Source organism: Falco biarmicus, chromosome 9, assembly GCF_023638135.1.
Source record: "Falco biarmicus isolate bFalBia1 chromosome 9, bFalBia1.pri, whole genome shotgun sequence".
Taxonomy (NCBI): domain Eukaryota; kingdom Metazoa; phylum Chordata; class Aves; order Falconiformes; family Falconidae; genus Falco; species Falco biarmicus.
Window position 1 is genome coordinate 51,063,352 of NC_079296.1, and position 17,856 is coordinate 51,081,207.

The 17,856-nt window shown below is 42.2% G+C and overlaps 1 protein-coding gene across 1 annotated transcript in view; it reads left to right on the plus strand.

Annotated features, from left to right (window-relative positions):
* HTRA1 (HtrA serine peptidase 1) overlaps nt 1-7,953 on the plus strand; it is a gene marked incomplete at its 5' end in the record, with an annotated part of 33,734 nt that extends 25,781 nt beyond the window's left edge. The window contains 6 exons of the mRNA XM_056352090.1: nt 1,325-1,519; nt 2,206-2,238; nt 3,496-3,610; nt 3,732-3,789; nt 4,616-4,711; nt 7,228-7,953. Coding sequence (XP_056208065.1) covers nt 1,325-1,519; nt 2,206-2,238; nt 3,496-3,610; nt 3,732-3,789; nt 4,616-4,711; nt 7,228-7,396 — 666 coding nt within the window. The remainder of the gene's footprint in view (nt 1-1,324; nt 1,520-2,205; nt 2,239-3,495; nt 3,611-3,731; nt 3,790-4,615; nt 4,712-7,227) is intronic.
* Nucleotides 7,954-17,856: the final 9,903 nt, after the last annotated feature.

The window sequence follows — 17,856 nt, forward strand, 5'->3', positions numbered from 1 at the left end:
GATACATCCCTTCAGACTTCTGGTTTGAGTTGGGGTGCAGTAACCTCCTAATCCTCCAGATCCCTAAGTCGGAACCTGAATTTATACATGTCCAGGTCCATTGATGCTAACCGACACAGTCTAGTGACATGATTAAATACATATAGTCAAATAGCCGGGGAGGGTCAGGATCGTTGGGTCAACGGGTTAAGCATAAAATGATTAAAAAGCGTGTCACATCACTGAGAGGGTAAAGACTGATTTGTAGAAACGTGAAGAAAAGGAGAAATGGCACTCAATGTGTATTTCACAGGCAGGTGATAAATAAAGGCGATGTATTTATTTGAAACATGATCTGTTTCAGAACCCTTCTTGACTACTTGGTGAGCAGGAAGCCTTAAGAACTTCCCAGCTGTTTTCTGATTGCTGCAGGGGGGGCGTTATTGGTCCAGCTTGAATCTTCTGTTATCCAGCCAGTTCAGTCTTGGAGAAACTCTGTTCCCTTGATCCATTGCATTGGGAAGGGTTTAGGGATTCAACCTTCCCTCCTCTTTTTTTTTTTTTTTTTTTTTTTTTAATTGCTGTAAATTGCAGTGATCTCTATTGATGCTGGATTTTAAGAATGTTTTGTGTTTAGTGGGAATGTCTTCAATAACATTGAATATATTTAGAGATAAGGTCTTGAAAGGGAAGTGTAATGGTATCCCCTACTGTCATAAAAGAAAAATCCCATAAAGTCTTTAAATTCAAAGATCTTCGGAAGAAGACATCAGTGTATGTAGGTGGCAATATAATTATTTCAAAGAGATGCTCTATTGAAGAATTAAAAAAAGAAAGATGAAACATTAGCTGGTGTCTTATGAAAATATAAAATACATGTGCATGTTTGTTACCCTTTGGTTTTTTTCATGACTTTTTGGTGTTCACTCTCAATACGTTATTGTTACTTCAGCAGCTCTTGGCCAATTATTTCAAGAAGCTGCTGGAAACAACTCATTCCTAGTGTCATGTTTGCTTTGTACAGCAGAGCATAAATATTCCTTTGGTCTTTTAATTGTTTCTGATTTAATGGGTACCTATTGTGGAAAAAGTACTCCTACAGTCCAAAGAGCCCACTCTTTAGAGCGGAAGCTCATTGAGGTGTTTCTGTAGCAAGCCACATGAAATCTTCAAAGAAAACAGAACGAGCGAAATCGCCAAGGGGATAAAAGCCTCTCGCTTTTCTTCTGCTCTACTAATGTATTCATGTTTCTGTAGAGTTTGTTCTACTGGTGTAGTAGTGTCCTAACATTTGAATTTTTCTTGTTTCTTCTTTTTCTTAATTTAATTTTGGTTTTTTTCATAGGGTAAATTGCCAGTTCTTCTGCTTGGTCAGTCTGCAGACTTGAGACCAGGAGAATTTGTGGTTGCGATTGGAAGTCCATTTTCCCTTCAAAACACAGTGACAACAGGGATCGTTAGTACCACTCAGCGTGGAGGGAAGGAGCTGGGGCTCCGCAACTCCGATATGGACTATATTCAGACAGATGCCATCATCAATGTACGTCCCGCTCTGAGCCTCATTCCCTTCAGCTCTGAAATTTCTCAAATAGTTGCTTTGAAAATTTCACGTGATACAGTTCTTAAGAACATTGAGCATAGCTGGCTTTTCTTTCATCCATGTAAATATGGACATCTGTGCCGCAGCAGCACTCGATTGTTATTTAAAAATCCCCCAAGGAACCACACCAAGTACAATATCTGCCTTCACTTCAAAAATCTTACAAATTACAAGGGAGGAGGCAATATTCTCTGGCAAATAAGTATCTTTTCGAAATCCATCATGTTTTCTAAAAAAGAAGCCAAGCTTAGTTTAAGGGTTCAAGTTTGTTTCTGCATTAAGGCAAAACAATAGGTTTTGTACTTCTACTGTTGGCCTTGTAAGAAATCTTCACTAAGAGCTCCCAGAGCTGTCCTAAAAGCCTTCCAAGTTGCTCGTGTGGTAGTATTAAAACAAAAGAAGAACCCTGGCTTTCTTAATTTACTCTGGCAAGAGAAGGACTAAGCACCTACCAAGCTCAGCTAAAAGGGGTGATGTTAAGCGTAGTTAATGGGTTTGGATGTTAAGACTGTTCTGTTGCACATACTTAATAGACAATGAAAAGATTACAGATATTTTAAAAATTTGCTTGCCATGAATGAAGAGGTAGATACTAAAACGTGTTCTTGCCTTATGTTTACTTTCAGTATGGAAACTCTGGAGGACCCCTAGTAAATCTGGTAAGAGTTTCTTTAAGTTTGCTTGGTGTCAAGCTTATTACTTTTCGCTTTTTAGTTTAAAAACAAAGCAAAAACCCAAACCCAAACCAATAAACAAACAAAACCCCACACCAGAAATGTGATTCAGAGCTTTCAATATCTGGCTGACTACACAAAATTCACATGGTTCTTACTAATCACTTGTCTCTATTTATGTTGGCAAATGACAAGATACGCTTGGATTTCAATATTTAAGGTGTTTACAGTTTGCATAGTTTTGAGTAAGTGTAATGCCCAATTTTTTTTTGCCCATGCCTTGCAAGAAGTAAAAAGCACATTTTAAAGGTGAGGTGTTTGCCCTCACTATATGCCATGCAGCCAGCAATATCAGCTTAATGGTTCAAAAACATACCTACCCCTTTATTTTGAATCACACTGAGGGGTTTGAAAACCCATGTATTTATCAGGACGTTAGGGTTTATTTGCTGATGGTTTAGAACGTAGTCAGAGCTGACCTTGCAGCAGCTGTGGATAAGCCCGAGAGAGAACAACCAGAGCAGGTTGGAAAACCCAGCTGCTGTGTGAGAGCCCTTGGATGGGCACGTGGGGTCGAACAGAGGAGAGGCAGTGGTCCTCAGTGAGGGACGGCACAAATTTGAAGAAAGAGCTAGTCAGGGTTTCTGCCTTGGAGATTTGGCAGGTTTTTTTCAGCCAACTTACAGTACAAGTTTCAGCACCATTTAAAACATTGTGTTTGGATAGTTTTTGTCTGGGATACAGAGGGAAGGAAGCTGCTGAGATCTCGGAAGCATTCACATCATCGGGTGACAGCAGAGATGTTTTATCTGAAACTCCCTCTTGTAGTCACATTACTGGGAAAAGCTTTTGCTTGTGGTGAACTGACATTTTTCTTTATATTATTATGCAATATTTGCTTACAAGCAGTTGGCACCATGCTTCGCAAGGTGCCTGCTGAAATAAACAGACCAAAAGTGGCTGGAGGATATGCTACTTGTCTGCTGCAGGCAGGGGAGCTGCCCAGTTCCGATTTCTCTTTTGCTAGTGGAAAGATGAATAGCCACATCAGTTTTCCAGAATTGTAGAATAGTTTTTTTATCAGTAGACTCAAAAAATTAGACTTAAAGAAACCATTTAGAAAACTGTAAACCAGCTACGGAGCGTGTTGCGTGACTTTGTCTTTGTGATTGCTTGGAAGAAATCATCCATTTCTCTTTGAGACGTTTCAGATTTACTAATAACAGTTTCATATTTCTCCAGGATGGTGAAGTCATTGGAATTAACACATTAAAAGTTACAGCAGGGATCTCATTTGCTATCCCATCGGATAAAATAAAGAAGTTCCTAACTGAATCCCATGACAGACAAGCTAAAGGTACTGTGCTGCACTGCTTTGAAAGAGAAAAACATGAAAATAGTGATAAACGAGACAGTCAACAGCCTTTGAGGCTCTTCTGGTAAAAGCGATTGATCGAGACCCGTTTTCCTTTTTGCAGGAAAAGCTGTAACCAAAAAGAAATACATTGGCATACGAATGATGTCTCTAACTCCTAGGTAAGTGAAAGTGTTGGTTCCTCCCCTTTCCGAAGTGTGGTCACTGCATGCATTTGGATCAAGCTCACGATCTGCAGAAACAACCAGGAGGTTTGAACCTCTGTAGATGCTGGTGACAACTCGCAGCCGACTTCTGCTCCCTTTTTCTCTGCATCTGCTACGTGGTTGAATTCTTCTGTAGACTCTTGCATGAGCTAGTTTTTAAACAACTGCCTGGCTTTTTCTTTTCCGTAATGCTTCAGAAGAGAATAGCTAGTGATTGTTAATTTGTCCTGGGGCTTTGTTACTGTTGTATGCTGTCAAGAACTGCAGCAGCTACGTGCATGTTTCCATTTCTATAAAATTATTTTCATTAAACAACTCACTTAATGTAAAATGAAGCTTTTGTGTGGACTTGCTTATTTGTACTCAAACCAGAAGAGACTTGTGAGCAGGTGATACTACGTCGTGTAGAAATAACCAGAAGTTTTCCTTTGTGCAAGATCACAGGTATAACAAAGCATTGAAACCTTTTTTAGGTGTTCAGGATCTGCTAGTTCTAAAGTCGTGACTAGGTTTGGAAGTGTTTTAGTTCTGATCCTCTGTATCTATTGAACTGATTGCCTTTACCAGTAATAGGCATTAAAAAGCTGTATGAGTGCAAAAAGGTGTAATAATTCTTGGAATACTTGTAAGGGTTAAAAGGATTTGTGAAGTGTCACGTAAACATGTGTAAAACACCTCAGTTAGTGAATGTTAAGTGACTTAACTAAGTAAAAATGCGTGATTTATTTTTTTTTCCCCATCTTGTCAAAATATTTTTTGTTGCTGTTTCTTCATTTTCCAGCAAAGCTAGAGAGCTGAAGGATCGCCATAAAGACTTTCCCGATGTTGTCTCTGGGGCCTATGTTATTGAAGTTATTCCAGAAACACCAGCTGAAGCGTAAGTTGAAGTGCTTTTTTTCTCAAAACCGCTGCCACTGACTTAAGGGGGTAATGTTAGAAAATGTTCCCTGCTTAACTGGCTATCTTGATTATGCTAAATTAACAAAATTACAACCATCTGATAGCTATTAGGTTGTCTGCTGGAAATTGGTTTGTGGTTTTAGTCTGGTCCCTGATGGGCGATACTGTAAACGCATCAGGGTATTGCAGCCTTCCCAGCTGAAAGGGCAAGGATTCAGTGGGCGTGAAAACTCAGTTTTCATTTTTCTCAACGATTGCTTCCAACACATCTGTTGTACTGATGCCAGTGATTTGCTTGTGCACGCTCCTCACGGCCCTGCTGGTCGCTGCTTAGGAAGGCGAGGGAGAAACATTGCATTCTCCTCATGAAGATGTGTCCGTCTCAGCCCAGTGCTGGGCAAACCCACCAGCTCTCCTGGCATGCCTCCGTCAGGGGTGAAATCCTCTCTTGGCAGGAGACGCTCTTTGATGTGAGAACTTTGTCAGGAGTCACGTTACTGGGAAGAGCTTTTGGGTTTGGATGACTGATCTTTTTCTTCATATTACTCAGTGTTTGCCCAGAAGCTTACCTGCGGGTTGCTACCATGCTTCACAAGATGCCTGGCTGAAGTACAGCATCTGGTCTGTGGTCACTAGCACTGGTCTGGCTGGTTCTTGCTGGAGACGCTTTCAGAGTTTCCTTGATTTGAAACTGCTCAGTAATCCAGGGAAACATTTATTCATTTTCTGGAACTACAGATCGTTTAAGAGAAGAGTAAATCTTTGTGCCAACAGAGGTGTATGTAGCACCAAAGGCAAGTAGGCAGAAAGCTGCTTGGAGCCAGGCATATGTTATCTCTCAGGAAGCCCGTGAGGATGGTTGGATTGTGTCTTTTTGTTGCAGTCCGGACGCCACTGTAAGATACGCAGTGTCAGCTGTCTAGTGTGCTCTCTAAATTATTGCCGTGTTTTGTAGGTAATTCTTGCTGGCAGTGCTGTTCGCGCAGGGTGCCGGTGCATGTCTGCCATGTGAAATTACACTGTGGTTAGCGTAGGAATAACATGGCTGCTGCAGCGTGGGACTGAACTTACTGCCTTGACACACAGGTCCGATCTGAAGGTGCAGAAAAATCATTGTAGGGGTAAGGATAATGGATAGCGAAGCGTGGGAGAAGGACGGTAGAGAGGTAGAAGAGATGCGAGGTAGTGTGACCTCATAACTTGAAGGCAAACTCAGACCCGAATGTTTCACCTGAAAGCTGGCCTGGCAATTAAAATGCAGGCCATGTTTGCTCTGCCTCTGCCACTCCTGATCCCCTTGCCGATGGCTTTCCCCGTTCTGCCGATACCCTCTCCAGTGTGCATCATGTAGCCATGCTGGTAGGGGACCAGAGCAGCTCTGCAGCGACCGGCCCTGGCTATCAGTTGCGTGGAGAGGCTGCATGAGCGACCAAGATAATCCGGAATGGTTTCTCCCATGAAAATGTTTTATGCCATGCCTTCGGTAGGCGACCAGATTTGTTGCAAACGTTGGCCAAGACATCCTGCTTGCAGGAGACACTCATGTAAGACGTTTTCTGCGGGCGGAAGAGGGTGATGACTGCTCTGTGGTTTTGTGAACAAGGATTATGCTGAAGGGTTGAATCATGTCTGATCTGGTTACTTGGTTAGTATTTCCATAACTTGGAGCCAGATCGTTGTGCAAGACCAGGCAAGATGTTGTAGTCAATGGTATCCCTCACCACCCCGGTTCTTGGTCCCGGCAGCAGTCTCAGCCAGCTCGAGGAGAGACCCGTGACCCTGGGCAGGGGGGAGCTTTGCGGTGCCGGCTCTCGTTCTGCCCCATCTTGCTTTGAGTCGGGAAGGTTTTGTTTTCAGTTTGCATACGGTGCTGAGGTCAGGAGAAGGGATTCTGGGGGCTATGGGCAGGCAGGCAGGAGGAAGGACTTGCATGCTTTTTGGTGACTGGGCTGGATTGCTGTGTGAGTTATTCTGCTCGGGTTTAAAACACAAAGGTAAGGTGAAGGCTGCCACCAAGCTATGTATGGAGAACAGCATGGATCCAGGACTGAAGTTCTTCATGGATTAACACGTAGTGCCACTCACGTTGCTTTGCTATGGATACATGAATAAAAGCTTGGAGGACTTCCCCTTTAAGATCAGTGCCATGTCACAATTATTTTAAAAGAAAAAACATGTCTCTATCTCTTCTACCGAGTCAGCATCTAGGATCCTTATTGCAGAATTACGGCACTGGTTGCAACAGTGAATTCCTTTGAAGGCTGTGAAATATGGGATTCATCAAACTTGTGCATCTATCCAGTTTCTGAGGTTTCTGCATTCTATTGTAATCTTCACCGCTTCATAAATTCTGATTGCTTTTTGCATGCCTGCTGTGTCTCAGTGCAACTGCCGTTGGGTGGGAAATAGGACAAACCAGCAATCTCTTTAACCAATATTGTAAAGACACTAAAATGGCAATTATATTAAAACATTGCTGTTTTGTATTTTCAGTGGTGGCCTGAAGGACAACGATGTGATTATAAGCATCAATGGACAGTCGATAAGTTCAGCCAGTGATGTCAGTGACATTATTAAAAAGGACAGTACATTGAACATGGTTGTACGCAGGGGCAACGAAGATGTTATGTTAACAGTAGTTCCTGAAGAAATTGATCCCTAACCAGAAACATGAGCTGGATTTCATGTTTTCTTTTAACAGCATTGGACTGCTTATATTCTCTCTGTGCTGGTACAGGAACCGTTAGACTTCTGACCAACGTTCTGCTTGTTCAGTGGATTAGTATTGGCCAACAGAGTAACTTCTGATAGGTTTAAGGTGCAAAATCAGTGTAATTTCACATACTCCAGACGATATTTTTTTCCTTCTGTATTATGTATGCAATGTATTCTTTACTGGCTATTACATTCCCTGCTTAACAAATCGACATTTGCTTCCCTGTGTTGAATAGATTTACCATTATTTCCGCTAAGATTTAAACAAACCCCACGCACACAATGTGTGTTGTGGTATTCAGGTATTTATAGGTTAGCTGTGTTTTAACTGGAAATACCATTGTAAAGGAGTAGTTGGTTTAAAAGAAAACATAATTGGGAAAAAAAAAAAAAGTTTGGTTTATAAACACAGAGGAATCCCAACCAAAATAACCTTTTGAGGATCCCGTGCAGGATTTTAATACTATGATATTTTCCTAGTGTTATTAAAAGAATTCAACAGTACTACTTCTTGTGAGTGATTCATTTTACTTCCCCTTGTGGAGTGTTTTTCTTTGAACAGCACAGCTGCCTGAAAGGATGTCCTGAGTCTCCTTTTTATCATCCTATAACGAAACACTTATTTTTCACTATGTGCTTGCATTTGTGCTCTCGTGCATCTGCTTTTCTTGGTGTGACTGGCTCGAATTTGTCATATTGGCTATCACAGATTGTCTGTCTTCCAGATGTTAATATGTTTTCCTTATTGTTTTAATTACAGCTTCACCAATACCTGAAATCTGTTTGCCCACTGTAGAAATCGTGATACTGTGGATCACAGATCCTATACCATTCTAGTTCAGATATTGGGATGTTTGTAACTGTTGTGGATCTGGCCTTAAGCTCTTTCAAACAGGCTGTTTTATTCACAGTCTCTTGAGTGCTGGTGTGCGTATGATGGACCTGGGTTTGACTGGGATGTTGGACATTCCTCTACCATAGTGACTATTCTTTATACACGTATTTATGAATGCCCTTTGAAGCTTGGGTAGCAAATGGGATTGTCTTACTGTGAAGGAGAACAACAAGTCAATTTATTTACAGTGTAATTACTCATTGGGTAAATGATAGGCTAAGCAGCCTTTCCTTTCGTCTGTTGAAATATGTATCTCAGAGAATAAACCGAAGGGCTATAGACAAATTGTGGTGACCGTCATTCCTAAACATGCCTTTCTTTTGGAAACGGCTTCTTAGTAAAACTCTTCAACTGGGTAGCTGGCAGTGTACAATTTTTAAAGAAAGGGCTGCATTCCACACAATTACAGCAAGAAATCCTCTAGACCTGGATCCCTGACAGTGCTGCTCCGCCCTCCATCTGTATTTCAGTTCTGTTTCAGCCAGTTTATCCCAGTTTAGGGAGCCTCTGTACCCCCGAGCGCTAGTGCCTGCCCTTATTCAAACTGTAAGTTTACACAGCATGCAGTGTATTGACACTTGACATGATTGAACACCTCATTACTGATTTACTTGTTCTATCACTGCGGTAAATTACACGTGTCTGAAAATCTGCCAAGGTACGATGCCAAGTGCTCAAGGTCTGCAATACTTTCTAGCATGAAAAGATCCGAAGTGGAATGGTCTTGCAGAGTTGCTTTGTAGTACAGTTGCACCTCAAGTTCATCTTACTGACGTTGACTAATGTTTCAGCTTCCTGGTGAAGCGATGTTATATTTTGTAGACCATCCGTGCCCTATATAGTAGTGTGGTGACATACAGCTCTTGGCAAAAATTAATTAAAACCTTCTCTGCTGCTGCATCTAACCCAACTAGTAAAAACTAACCTGAAGCCCCAAAGTCAGGAAATTACATTTAAAACAGAAGTTATTTTTCATCTGCCTTTTTATTTCCAGGCAAGTGGTGGTTGCATAATTTACAGAGCTGGTTGATTCTCTTTGTTCCTGTTGTTTGTTGTTGTGGTCTCTTAATATGCAAAAACATTAATTTTTTTGGCATGGTTTCTAGCTAGCTGCTCTAAGCTTAGCGGGGACGTCCTTGCAATGACAGCTAGCGCAGCACATCTTTACGCCTGTGCTTTACGTAGATACTGTTGTGAGGCAGAAATGCCTCGGGACAATGGCTCGGGTTTTGCGGGTGCATTAGGCAAGGGGCAAACGATTTCTGTAAATGGTGAAATATTTGACCAGATTTCGAGCCCGTAGCTCCATCTAGTGGGATACGACATGGTCTCTTATTGCAGACAGGCATTTTCCTTCATATATTTGAAAGTGGGTTTATGATTTATCTTTTTTGTTTATAATTAATTTCTTTGCATCAGATATCCATAACCACATGCATATCCTGAAAAATGTTTAGAATTTGCTTTTCTAGTATCCAACCATGTTTGCAGCTACCCAGATGGTTTCTTGCAATCAAAATTGTCTCTACATGTTTAAGCATTTAAAATAGGATTACTGATAGGCAGAGATACAGAAGCGAAGTTTGTCTTTTACACAACTAATCACACGTATTTTTGATGTATTTCTTGGTTACAGGTTTGGAATGGGTTTTATTCTTTGTTGCTTCAACGCACAGTTCTTTCCAAAGTGCAGTTGAAAATACTTTTGCATAGAATAGCTTTGGCCCAGTTTGTATAAATATCAGTTTCCTGGAAATTTTAGCAAGTGTTGGACACAATTTCAGTGAAATTAGACATTCTGGCTTGATTTTCATTATATTGGAATGTCTGAAATGGAAACTGGAGTTGCTGCGTATGTGATGCAGAGTAGACGGCTACATGTGGCTGTACTCAGGGGTACTTTTGAAAAGCTGGTTCACTTATTCCATGAAGGAAATGTCTCGAGGTGTAGAAGAAATGATCATGACTAGCAATTGTCCGGTTTCTGTGGCTTATATGCCAAGCAGTGTAAAGTCCTGTGGTTTCAATACCAGAGGACTTCCACCACCACCACCCCCCCCCCCCCCCCCCACCACACCACCCCCCCCCCGTAACTATTTTGTTCAGGAAGCTGAGGATGTTTTTAAAACTACATCTTTCCAAATTAAAGTGAGAGAGGCATCTAGCAGGGCATTAGATTGTATACATGTTCTTATTGTCTATCACAAAAACACTGTAGAGGTGATTAAAACTGCAGTTGCAAATAGCCAGGAGAAATGGTGGTACCAACCCAAGCAGTGAAGGGTGAGTGCCACCGAGTATTTATTTGCACACAATGGTAGGTCACTGCAGGAGTTTTTTATCCTTAGAGTGAGAATAAAGCAATGTTCAGGTGAGGTTCCAGGGATCTCCTTGACTGAGTTATATTTGAGATGATTATTCCTGCTGCTCCTAAATTCCTGTATTATTTCCCACTGTTTTCTCTTCCACCCAGAAAATGTGGATGTGACTTTGGGATCCTTTATTCCGTTTTGCCCCCTTCCTTTGCTGTAGCTCCCTCCCCATTAGTACTGCTGATGACTGTCAGCAAAAGGAAACCAAAACTACACCCTGGGCTGACCTTAAGTCAGACTTTGAAGTTAATGTCAGCAAGCTGGTATGAGGCTTTCTTCACACCGAGAGGCGGGAATGTCCCTAAGAGCCAGGAAGGATGCAGGCAGAGAAGCGATGGCTAGAGGTCTGCCTCATCTTGCTGTACCCTCGACTTCAGGATGTGAACCTCAGCTCTGCAACCTCCCATCCAGACCCCAAAACTTGACCAGCATCTGACAAAGTTACCTGGGGGTGAAGGGATTGTTAGCATCGCTCGTACCGCGAAGGCTGTGGTCATTCTTGACTGTATAGAAATGTGTAGCAGAAAGCTGTGCTGGTTTTACATTCTTAATGCGTGTATGCTGTATGTCTGTACTTATGGCACTGTGGGTCCAGCTGTGCTGTACAGATGTCTGACACACACCATCTATTTTGTTGCCCTCAACCCCCAAACTCCATACTCTCCTGCAAGGTGCTGGGAAGTTGGGGCTGGACCCGCTGGGCCTCAGAGTTTCAGCCAGTCTAGTCTCTTTGTACTGTTATTCTGTGAATACGAAATAGCTTGTATTATATATTGCACAAAGTTACTGGTAGAAGCAATGCATATGTAATTTGACTAACTGGACAGAGAAAGTGAGGAAAGAAGCTACCAGAGCAGCTCATCAATTTAATACATCTGCATTTTCTGGGAAGTTTTCCTCCAACTCTCATGGTTTTGTTTAGTAGTCATGGTACTGCGCTATCTGTCCCCATAAAATCTCTGAGAAAGTGGATAATTAATTAGGAATTGATTAGAGAGAAAATGAGTCAGAGCTGAAGCATGGCAGTCAAATTTACAGAATTTGATAAAAAATTAACTTTGGTAGCTTGGAAATACTGCATAACATGCTGGAGAGGAAAATGAAATCTTTTTTCTGTTCATTCCTTTTCTGCTCAGTGTTCATGCAGCGAGCAGTGAGTTTTTCAGTTTGCCATGTAAGTATCTGTGTATTGAGGTTTCTGTGGCTGTTGCTCTAAGCGGTTGCAATTAAGTCATCAGAACCTGCTAGAAAACTGTTGCTGATGTGAGCTATCATCTTACCCACGGGGATGGGGACAAAGTTATCGATGCATCAAGGAGGGACCGTACTGCCTCGGGCTATGGGATTAGAGCACCAGGCAATGGCTACTGCTGGGTTTGATCGGAACTTATTGTTGCTGGACTCTGCGCAGACATGGCTCAAATGCTGGAGCTCTTCCATGCAGCAACATCCCAGAACTGACTGACAAAAAGAAAAATTTTCAGAGCAGGTTAAGATGAGGAGTTGTTATGGAACACCGTGTCAGGTAATTATATTTTTTTCTTTTAGAAAGGATTTTCTAATCAAAACCTCATGTCTAAACACGGAAACTACCTCCCTTTCCCAAAGCCCCAAAAGCTGTGAGAGGAGTAGCAGCCCGTGGGGTGACCCCCCCAGGAGAAATAGGTGTTTATAACGTCTCTGGTCAGGTGTGTAAATCCACAAGGGGGCGAATTGAAGCTACAGACTCACCACCACCCTCGGTGCTGTGATGATCCAGCACTTTCCGGCGGTGCTGAGTGGGGGTGACCTCTCGCAGGAGGAGGGTGATGCAGGGGGGATAAGCAGATGGCCGTGGAACTCTGAACTTAGCGTCTGTTCAGAAAGAAGAGCTGAAAGTTGTTCTTACAACGGAGTTGATGCTGATTTTCTGAGAGAGCTGGGCAGGTCTGGCGAGGAAAGAGTAGATTGTGTCTGCATCTTGGATAAGTTCCCGTGTCTGGTAAGGAAGGAGAGTTGACATTCTGGATTGGAAAACTAGAACGTTTCAGGATGCTGTGACTGGTTTACAATCCGGTACATCTTTGCTTTTATAGGAAAAAAAAACACCAACCAAACCAAAAAAAAAAAAAAAAAAACCACCACGCCAAACCTGCAAGAAATGGGCAAGTAGAGCAGAAAAGAAGCTCTAGCTGTCACCCTCTGGTGCAAACCAAACTTGTAATAAAACACACCTGTAATTAACTGGTGAATAAAAGTAAGCTTCCTCATGTCTGAATGGGTAGCAGGGGCAGAGACAGTATCTTGCTTGAAGAGGAGGGTACCACCGAGGCCGAGGGAGGCGGAGAGGTGACGTGCAGTTTGCATGGCTGGATGCAGTTGTTGGCAGCACAGTCACAACGTTGTTCTCCTGCTTCTGAGACAGGGCTTGTGGAAGGGCAGCAGCAGGGTTAGTGGTCGTCTGTGGCTGAGGGAGTGCGTCTCCTTCGAATTGGAGGTTGGGATCATGAAAGGAAACCTTCCTTCTGAAGGGGAATTGGCAAAAGAATGCTGCGTTTCACCAGCGTGGTTAGTGGGAGACGAATATTTTGTTGATGTAACAGAAAAGGGTTTACAACCGTGTACATGTTACAATTGCATATGCAAACTTACGTAAAAGGTAATAATACAGTAAAGCTATGATATGCACCTTATTTCTTTCTTACAATCTGTTAGTTATGCTTTCATTTACCCTCAAGTGGTGGGGGTTTTTTGTTTGGTTTTTGGTTTGTTTGGTTTGTTTTACAAAACAGCCCCTGCCAAGAGAAGGCAGGAGCGCTGTGCTGAAGGAAAGCTCTACTGGGCTCGGTTTCAGCCTGTGCAATGACTTCCTGCAAGCACCGAGGGACACTGCAAACCTTGCCACCACATGCGAGGGTGCCTTATTGCCTGAAGAACAGAGCAGTGGGTTGGTGGGTTGGTTGGTTTTGTTAATTAAAAGCTAGTCTGCCAAAGCCCTCTGCTCAACACTGTTTCTGTCCTGGAGAAAAATCCCCAACCACAGCAAAAAACCAAGAGCAAATCCCAACCCACAGATGTTCGTAGTGTCATTTGATGTGTTACTAAACATGTTAGATACTGCAGCTCCACTCTTGGCACAACCTGAGATAGGAAGCAGGACCAACTTTAACTGACCTTTGCTTTCACTCTCTTTTGGAGCCTCATGTCACCAGCACAGTCCTTACTGTACAGCAGAACAACTTCAGGAGTGTTGCCGGACAAGCCGCTAGGGATATTCCCGCAACCACACGTAGTATCTCCACGGCATATGTGGTTTGGAGGTGACGCATCGCCGGTGTGCAGTCCAGTCATTTGCACAGGAATCAATCCTGTCTGAGGTTTCAGTTAGGGTTTTTCCTAATACTGAAAAATCTTCCAGTTTGTTACTGAAAAGCTTTGCTACTTACCCTATCTGCTGTGAGCGTGACATTGCACGTTGCCTGCTCCAGAATTTATTGTGTATTTGCAGACTGCTATTGTGTCCTCCCTTTGGGTTGTCCTCCTCTGAAGACAGAGTACAATTGTCCTCAGCAATTATTTTAATCTTGTTTTATCTCAGGTCACATTTTCTATACCTGTCCTCATTACTGAGCTTTTTTCAGTTGATTCAAATCCTTCTTGAAGTGCCCAGCCTGGCCAAAGGGCATCGCTTGCAGCCATAGGGATGAAGTAAAGCCACATGCAGCGGTCCAGCTGCACCTTCTAGCAATTCAGTAGAGATTGACAGTTCATTTCTCTGTGGCTAGCAGTGGAGTGATGTTATACAGGGTAATATTTATTCTTTAACTCTGACTTCAGTCTGTGAGGGTTTGAAAATGCAGCCTGGTTTTGGCCCCTGGCTCCCCTGCCCACAGCACTCGTGTACCCTGCCTATCCGTGGCAACACATCCACTGACTATTAGCACTAACTAACTAGATTTATCTTGTTTATGCTAAATATTTAGTGGTTTTTTTTTTAATCTAATGTGGGTATGTAGTAATAAGTTGATGAATGCATAATACAATTTAAAATTGTTTCAATAAATTATTAATCGATTTTCAATCAGATCTATTGCACGCTTTATTTCACGTGTGATTTCATGAGAACAGGGAGGCCTTTGTGTCTCATTTCTCATTGTTCACGTCACCGCAGTAGTAAAATGTTATCAAAGCATCTTACGTTTACTGCACAATCCTACATAGCTTCCATATTAAATTACGTACACTATACTAAGCGGTGTGTATATTTATATAGAATTATATTACCTATATTACTGCAAATAACATGTTTTTTTCTGGTGGGATAGTTCTGTTTCTTGGTAGTCTATCTGCTTTTAGGTACTTCTGCAGGCTGGCTGTGCTGACTGAACTGGTATTCTGTGGCTCTGACTCACTTTTTCCTCCTCTGTTCCCCTCACAGGTTAGGGCATCACACAAAATCTCCAGTATTAGAAAACTTTTATATGTAACAGGCTTCCTGCTGCAGCTATACCATGCAGTGGGTGGCCATCAGATAAACCAGACTGAACAAAGCAACATGTGCTTTCTCATCTTTGTCACAGAAGTGCCAAACTTGCTTGAACAAATGAAGTGGTAGAAGCTTTATTCTAAAAGGGAAAGGGTTATTTGTTTTATCTGTCTTGTTCTAGATGTCATGATCCAGATGTTACCATAGGGAAATCTTTATGTAACTTTCATATAACCATCGAGTAACTATAACATGTTATTAACCACTTATTTTATATAATTGTGAATTCTATTATTTAGAATAAACCGTTAATTATTATGTTCAAATATGATAATTGCCTGTGCAATCCCCTTTGGTCAAAATTACATCCACGTTATATTATGTTAACTATGGTGCTACTACTAAAACCTGAAATTTGCACTCATTACAGGAAAACAATTCCAGCAACCTACCGAACGTTTGCACTTAACAAGACAGTTAACCTTCTGAACAAGAATTAAGTCTTTCGGAAGCAGTTAGCTCCTGGATACGGGATGCCTACCTTTAACGTTTGTTTTATACCAGGCCTTTTCCTGAAGTCTGTTTTCTTTGCCTGCATTTCTCCCAGGCAACAAGAACTCAGGAGAGTTAATACAGTCTTTTAAGATGAGCTGATGTCCAAGCCAAGCATGTGTAGGTTCTTCTTTGGAAGTGGGCTTTGGTCAGAAAGGCATACAATGTAAAGTCTGGAGCGGGCTCTGCAGGAGGCGGACAGCCTTGTATTTATAAAAGTGCATCATATTAGGACTTCCCCCTCTCCCCCTTTTTATCTTGCTTGAGCCATCCTGTTGGAGATCTTGAATGGGAACTTGCTAAAAGTGCCTTGTCACAGGTGTCATTGGAAGTGAAGTAGCTCAGCATGATGCTGGCCTGATGGCTGGTGCAAGCAGTGGGGTGGCACTGCCCAGGAGTTCCCTTGGGACTCAAAGTCCCATTTGAAGGGTCAGTAGGGCTGGGTGTTGGTAAGCAACGTGGTTTTCTGGAAGGATTTTGCCTCTTAAGTTTTGCCTGGCACCTCGTTATTGTGATAGGCTGCCTGTATGTTTTTTATAAAATGGTGGTAGCAATTCTTACAGCTGCTGCCCTGCAGGGAATCTGGTTGGGATCTGGTTTAAGGGATATTCTGTTTCTGAATCACACCCTTGCCAACCCTCAGCCACAGCAGGGAATTTGTGTTTCCAGGAGAGTCTGTTTCAACAAAGAAATATAACCAACTTATTTAAAACAATGGCCACAAAAAAATATTTCCAGACACTGTGCAGTGGCTCTAAAGAAAAAGGAATATGAAGTGGCACAGAAACCCAAAGTTAAGTGCCTTAATCTGATCCTAAACCTCCTGCAGAAGGCCAGTACAGGAGTAAGAAGGGCTGGGGCTGTCTTCACTGAGAGCACCGGTGCCAGGCTGGAGCTGTGGCTGGTGGCTGGTCCCTCGGAGCAGGGACCTGCCTTCAGGTATTGCTGGTCATTCATGGCTTTGGTAAGCACTTGGACCTCTCTGAGTGGGAGGCAACCAAGGTACAGCCTTAAAGATCTCGATTTCTGGCACTTGTTGTTTGAAGTCGTTTTTGCCCCTGGATATTGCCCTGAGTACTCTCTGGGCTGGAGGACGCTTGGCAAGTATTATGCGGTATTTTGGAAAACATGTTAAAATGATGAAGAAAGGCACAACTGCAGAATTCAGTCATGTTTGTGCTGGTCAAACAGTTGTTCCACTCACACAGTGTATTTTTGTGGTTTCCTTTTTTCTTTTAAATGTCTTCATGGGCACAGTCTCTCTCCTTTTTAATAGAAATGCCCTCGGCTTTGACTTTTTGTCTGGCTGTGGGCTTATTTACTTTGTCAGGATGGCAGAAGTATTTGATGCAGTTACAAGTCATATTGGGAAAAGGAGGCATAACTGTCGAGTTTAGAATTAACAGTGACTAGCCCAGCCCAGCTGAATTCATGAAACTGTTGCCCTAAATTCAAAACTACATGGGATGGATTGTTTAGGAACTTGGCCAAACTGTACAGGCAAAAGTAGGTGTTAATAATGTATAGCACTGCTAGTTTCTCTCCTATTGCGTAAACAATGTGGGAAGATTGTCAATATTTGTTTAAAAGCAGTGTTAAACTTTATTTAATGACAAAACAAAATGGTTTGGCATTTTGGGGGGTGAAGCAATTCATGATGGGTTGTGAACTTTAGCACCAGCTTTGGTTTTGGAGTTCTTGGTTGCAAGAAAATGTAAATTTTCAAACTGGTATCTGTCAAATGCTTCCGCTTACCTGTAAAGTTTATGGTAACATTTTTATTTTTCAGTAAAATTTTATGGGATTGTGGTTTAATGGATCATTCTACTGATATATATAGGTATATATAAAAAAATAGTTATTTTTATTTCTGCATTCAGCAAACAGTAAGATTGTTTCAGACCCATCCTTCTCCTGCTTGCCTTTTCAGCTGCTGCTGGTTTGCTGGGTTTGTTCAACAAGCATAAAGCAAGATTCAAGGGAGATCTTGAATGGATGGAAGCTGAATTGCCCGTCCTATCTCTTCCTGGCATCAGTTGCCACCAGCCTTGGAGATACCTAAATTTGGTTATTGGGACTCAGACATTGAGCATCTGCCTAAAGGGTCTGAAACGGTGGGTGCC